The sequence below is a fragment of the Cynocephalus volans genome, chromosome 16 (assembly GCF_027409185.1).
Source record: "Cynocephalus volans isolate mCynVol1 chromosome 16, mCynVol1.pri, whole genome shotgun sequence".
Lineage (NCBI taxonomy): Eukaryota > Metazoa > Chordata > Mammalia > Dermoptera > Cynocephalidae > Cynocephalus > Cynocephalus volans.
This window is the reverse complement of record NC_084475.1, coordinates 64,218,859-64,225,470: the sequence shown is the minus strand read 5'-3', so window position 1 is coordinate 64,225,470 and position 6,612 is coordinate 64,218,859. Positions and strand designations below refer to the sequence as shown.

General features: G+C 37.1%; 1 protein-coding gene across 1 annotated transcript in view; it reads right to left on the bottom strand.

The window, feature by feature from the left end:
- Positions 1 to 2,399: 2,399 nt before the first annotated feature.
- Positions 2,400 to 6,612, bottom strand: part of MTAP (methylthioadenosine phosphorylase) — a 46,746-nt gene continuing 42,533 nt past the window's right edge. Inside the window, exons 7-8 of the mRNA XM_063080917.1 lie at positions 5,945 to 6,067; positions 2,400 to 3,666 (exon numbers count right to left, since the gene is read on the bottom strand). Of these exons, the coding sequence (XP_062936987.1) occupies positions 3,628 to 3,666; positions 5,945 to 6,067 (162 nt within the window). The 3' untranslated portion in view covers positions 2,400 to 3,627. The remainder of the gene's footprint in view (positions 3,667 to 5,944; positions 6,068 to 6,612) is intronic.

The window sequence follows — 6,612 nt, the reverse complement described above, 5'->3', positions numbered from 1 at the left end:
GTTGATAGGAAAAGAAGGGTGAAGTCTAACTACTGACCATTAGATTTAGTAAAGTGACCTGGAGAATCATTTTGGTTGTGATGGAAATGGGGCGTTGGCAAAATCTGAACTGGGATGGGCTGAATAGAGAATGGAGGAGAATTGGATGCAGTTAGAATAGATAACTCTTCAAAAGTCTCTATTCCCATGAAAGGCAAAGAAATGAACACACAGAATTCGGGTTGAGAATTTTAATGGGAAAAATAAAACATCTGTGTGTTGAGTGAAATGATCCAAGAATGAGGGAAAAATTATGAAAAGGGCAATTGCTAGAATGATGTCCTTAACTAGGTGAGAGGTGTGGCATCTGGCACAGAAGAGGGATAATCAGGGAGAAACATCTATGATAGCAGTTCTCAAAGTGGGGTTTCTGGACAAACAGCATCACCTGGAACTTGTTAGAAATGCAAATTATCAGGCCCTACCCCAGACCTCCTGAATCAGAAACCATGCTGTGGGGCCTCCAGGTCATGCTGATGCCGCTCGAGCTTGATGGTAACAGGAGGGAAAAGTTTGAGGAGGGCGTTGGGGAGAGTGTCCTTGGAAGTTCTCTGCTGATGCTTCAGATTTGTCAGTGAAGAAGGAACTAGGTCAACTGCTGAAAGTGAAGATGGGGAAGATGTTTGGGAGGGCTGATGGAGGGTTTTAAGTAGGAAATAGATATCAGATTTTCATTTACATGAGTATTTGTTGAACTTGTGCTAAGTATAAGGAACAGAAGAATACTAACACTGATCAAAAAAAAGACATGGTCCCTGCCTTTATGGAGACTTATAGAATAGTGAGGGAGATAAATGTCTGTAACTTAATGACAGTGCTTTACATATTCAAAGTTCTCACTCAAGGCTTTCTCTTAAATCATTAGGTAAACTCAATTCCTTTAAACATTACCTATGTGGTATGGTTTTCCCAGCCTTCTCTCCCATTGGTATCTTTTAGATGATGGTGTTGTGCCCAGAACTGGATACAGTGTCCCAGGCATAACTTATCAGAATTTAATGCCAAGAATCAGATATTTTATCTCATTTTACATGAACTGCTACAAAATCAGATTGCCTCTAGTCCCCATTCCTATTAATTTACACTTAAAAAATTTTTAATTTAAAATGTATAAATTAATAGATGCCTATGGGAAGAAGTTTGAACAGTATGTAATGGTATGAAGCAGACAGACAGTAGGTCTCTTGATTCATTCTCAGAGGTTATCACTAAGTTTTTAAATATTTTTCTCATTTCCACTTTTATCACACATTGTTCCATATTGGTGCATAAAGATATATCTCTGTTCTACTTGACAAGTGCACATTTATTTGAATTGATGTATTTTAGTTTATTTGGACCACCCCATGCCACTGAGAATTTTAGCCATTTCCAAGCTTTTGCCTATTACAAACAATTCCAGGATGCACTTACATTAATTTACAAAATATTTTCAGGTATCAAATGTAACACTGCTCTTCCGGCCTTTTTCAGTTTTTTTGGTTAATACTCTGCATATGAACTATTTAGGCTGTCATTCTCAAAATCATGAAAATCAGTGCCAAACACAACAGCAGCTTATGATGCCAATAAAGATTTGTCTTTTAAGTAGATGCAAATCCATTAATCAATAAGGGGCTAAGTCACTAAGCTACAACTTTCCCATTATGCAACCATCCACTGGGAAACGTCAAAAGGCTTCAAACCGACCACGGTGTTCACTTAATTTAGTAGCTAAAACAAGAAAAACAAACAAAAAAGACAATCGGATCAGGAAAGATACCTTTTCAAGTTTGGAGCAAACTGTATGTTCTGAAAGCAGACAGAAAAATGTCCATATGTTTTTTTTCCCTGACATTCTCAGACATGTACTAAGAATGAGGAAAAGAAAGATGTTGTCTGTATATACAGTGTGGTGATAACAATCACGCGTTACAGAGCTAGAGAACTCTGAGTTCAAATTCATTAAGTTCTCCATGGACCTCTAATGGATAACCAGAGTTGAAACCACTGCATTAAGGAATCCAAACGTCATAATTACATGTGATCCAAATGGCTCAATATTAACACTGGTGAGTAACAGGTTTATTTTATTGCTTACAGTTTGTAGCTTTTTATCTTGAAAGTCAATCTCACAGACACAAACACATTGACATTACAGACACTTTAAACAAAAGATCCTGTATCCTGATCCTAAAAGTATCCTGTAACAGACCATAGTAATAATTCTGAGAGAAAAAAATCTCCTTTTGATAGAAAACTTAAGAAATAAAGTATTACTATAAAAATAACAATAAAAAACAGAGTAAAAAGCAAGCTTCCACTTCATTTTATTAAAAAACAAAAATCATGAACTTGTGTAAAATAATCCATCAACTCGTAAGAAGGAGTAGGAAAAAAGTCAAATATTAATTTAAAAAATCAGACACTATAATGTGTGTTTTTAGTCTTTTAAATAGTTTAACTTTTACACTACCTCAGTATTAAACACCCAGCTTTTCTCAGGAAGCTGTTGCAAATCCCAGCATCATTCTAACTGTATAGTAATTAAGGATTCTTTTTAAAAAAAAAAAAAAAAAAACAGAATAAGGATGTAACCTTCTTAAACAACCCTTCTCTGCATATTACCATCTTAAATTTTGCTTCATTACCAGAAAAAATTGTTAAGAACTGGATCTTCCTAAATCCATTTTTATTTCTACAATAATTTGACTATTGGATTATATCCACTGTAGAAAAATGTAAAGACATAGAAAGATTCAAAGAAAATAAAAAGTACCCATTATACCTCCCCCAAGTACAGTAACAAAAGATTATATATATTTATTTCTAGTCTTTTTGTACATTTACATGGCATTTTAAAACAAAAGTAGTGCTGTAAAACGCCTACATATCCTTTTTTTCATTTCATAGTACAGAGCCATCAATTCTACAGGACATTAAACGTTATGTGAAAACACGATCTTCAGCTGGCTGATTCACAATCTAATTATAACTAAACCATAATTTATCCCCAACTGTTGGATGTTCAGATTTTGAATAGTATCCGCTATTATGACTAACACTATTAAACACCCTTCTTTATACATAATTCTTCGTATGTATCACTGATAATTTTTTAAAGAGAAATTCCTAGGAGGACCCAGCACAAAGTACATAAGTATTTTTAAGCCTTTTGATGCATTTTCCCAAACTGCCCTCCAGAAAGATTGTACCAATTTACGGTCACATAAATAAATAGCCAGAGTCCCATTTCTTCCTCATATTCCTTGGCAGCAAAGGTAACTGGATATTACCCATCCTTTATTGTTGCACATTTAAAAGAGGGAGGAGAGAATAATATCTTCTTGGCCTTTTTTCCTAAAATGTAATATTTTTCTACATGTTTACTGGTCATTTGCTTTTCTTTTGTGTTTTGAAGCAGTCCAAGTCTTTTAGGAAGAGTTTCTAATACGCACAACGTGTCTTCTTTCTTACCCTATGTTCTTCTTTTGCAGGCAAGGGCATGAAAACCGCAGGTCTCTCTCATGCTTTTATGCAAGTTAAACAGAAATTCTCAAGATGACTGAAATTTGAAAGTCTTCTCTTCTTCTGGGAAGACATGCTATTTTAATGTCTTGGTACTAAAATGGAAAACTGGGCCATATTCTGAAAAGAAGAAAGTAGACACAGATGACAAGGACTGCAGGCAGAGGTTTTCACGTGTGGTGTGCATGCTAATTACCAGATCTGATTTTATAGATTAAAGTGAGGACTTACGAGACAAACACTTTAAATATACTCTCCAGATAATTCTCAAGTTCACCAAAGTTTAAACATCACTAAGCAGCTGTGGGACTTCAGGTATGATTCTGAACTCTTGGTTCCTCACTTTTTTCTGTAAATTGAGTTTAATAACACTTATCTCAGAGGACTGTTCTGACAATTACTTATTTCCATCCAATATTACATCCATCAGGACACATTTTATATACCAACCCACAGCCTCCATTATTGTTTATGCAAACTCCATCCCTTATCCTCATCCCACTATAAAAAATTATTTATTCTAATGTGTCCATGTTTCCAAACAGAATAGGATCTTCATCAGCATGACAACTCATTATGTACCTTTGTAAACCAGAGCTTGAAATATGGTAGGCACTCACTAAGTGTTTCTGAAATGAATTAGTGATTAAATGAATGATATACATTCCAGTACTTAGAGGACTAAAAATACTACCCCAGAATAAAGGATTGATTAGTATGGTGTTCCTTAATGCTAGAGAATGGAGGCCACAACTGTCAATTTTGTTTAGAGCAGAAATTCATTTTCTCTCTTTGGGTCATATATCCCCCTTTGAAAATCTGATGAAAACTACGCATACTAATGCTCTTTAAAAATGCATACATACAAAAACACAAAATTTTACACACAATTTCAGAAGTTCCAAGAAAGGAAAGAACACAGATTTCTACTATCCAAGCATTTTTACTTAAAAATGAAGCTGAAATACCTCTATCATATCACGCAGGTAACATTAGCTCGGCAGCACATATGAACCACATTTCCAGCAAACCAACATGTGTTTGTTACACAAGCTAGAGTGGTGCTGCTGTTGCATTATACTCTGCTGAACGTAACTGTTTTGAAAATGAAACCAAAAAAAGCCACCTGTTTCTAGCTTAAACTGACATTCCCTAATTCTCAGAATTTATCTTTTGTTTCCCTTTTCTTCAGTTATAATAATAATAAGGGCTTCTTGTATCTCAATTATGATAAAGAACTTCATGGGGAAAAGGGCTATCATTTATTCATTAAATAACATTTATCTCCGAGGTATACAGTGTTGAAACCAATAGATGTTTCTTAGCAGGATTACAAATTCCAACATTCCTGACTTTGCCAGTCCTAGAGGCTGAAAGAAACCCTACTTACAGTGGTGTGCTGGAACCTGCTTGTACCAGCTTGCAAGAGCTGACTGTGTACCACTTCCCCACTTAAACAGCGGCTTCATGTTGGGAGCTTGAAATCGGCTGTGCTGGGGGTGCACTTATACCACACAATCAACAAACACTACAAATCATGGCTCTGCCACGACCAGCGGTTGTCAATCATTTCTACCACACTGTGTCCACACTAAAATTGTGGCTCTTATTCCAGAGCTGCTCGTTAGCGATTTAGATACAGAGGGCTTTTATCAACCTCTCAAATTCTCTTTCAGCCACAGACCCAAGAGTAGGTATGTTCTAGGAGACTTCAAAATGTGTTCCTCTATTGATAGTAGGGGACTGCAATTTCTGATCAATTTGAAGCCAACTTCTTCTCTAATGTGGTTAATCAATAGTCACAAAATGTCCAAATAAAAATCATGTATCTCTGTGCTTAGCATTCAGTTTAAATTCTATTCTGGGAATTAATGCCAGAGTTGAAAAGCTAGCAATCTGCAACTAGTCCCACGTTTATCATTAATTATTGTCTTAGTCTGATGAAACATTAACCTTAAGCAAATATTCCCTGGCACCATTTTGGTATTGCTATCTTAGAATTTTGGCCTTAAAGCCTTGCCAACACTTTGCATGGATCTGCCAAAGAGAAAATAGCTTAGTCAACAATGTAAACCATAAGCAGAGGAAGCACTGTCAATCTTCTGAAGTAAGACTTAAGGATACACTCAAGAGCAGGGCAATGTGAAGAACCCAGTACACTAGATAATAAAACTCCCCACCGCAACTTCCAATGATCTTGCATTACCAGCCAGAAAATATGACTACTCAATTTCACAAGTGGTTGGTATGGTAGTAAATGGCGCATTAACTTGTTGAAAACACCCAGGCTAGCACAAAATACGTGAGATGGAATCAAGGGTGAAATGCAAACGAGAAGAGAAAAAGGCAGCTGCGGATCTATGGAAGTATCTGCTCTCAGACAGCGGAGGACACTTACCTTCAGGTTATGGAGGGTCTCTGACCATTCCATGGACCCTATCTGAGGTATGGTAGTGAGGAGTAAACTTTTGGCTTTATTGGCATTTTCCTTCAGGGTCTTTAAGACCCGGTCCACCGAAACCTAGAGAAACCACAACACAGGATGTTACTAGAATTTAAAATTCCACTGCTTTTCACCAAACATTTTCCTAAGTTCCAACTTTGCTATGGTCTGAATTTTTGTGTCTGCCACCCCCCACCCCCTAATTCATCTGCTGTAATTCCCAATGTAAGGGTATTTGGAGGTGGGGCATTGGAGGTGATTAGGTCATGAAGGCAGAGCCCTCATGAATGGGATTTAAAAAGGCCCTAGAAAGATCCCTCACCCCTCCCACTGTGTGAGGTTCCAGTGAGAAGATGGTTCACTGTGAGGAAGTAAGCCCTCACCAGACACCAAATATGGCAGCGCCTTGATTTTGGACTTCTCAACCTCCAGAACTGTAAGAAATAAACTTCTGTTGTCTAGAAGCTTCCCAGTTATAGCAGCCTGAATGGACTAAGGCAAACCTGACCTGTGAAGAAGTCAGTTTACTCCAGATTCAACCCCCTAAGCCAGAGCGCTGCATCTGTCAAGATGGTCTTAGTCTTAAAGGGGAGGTCTTGGAGAAACCCAATGACATCTCTGAA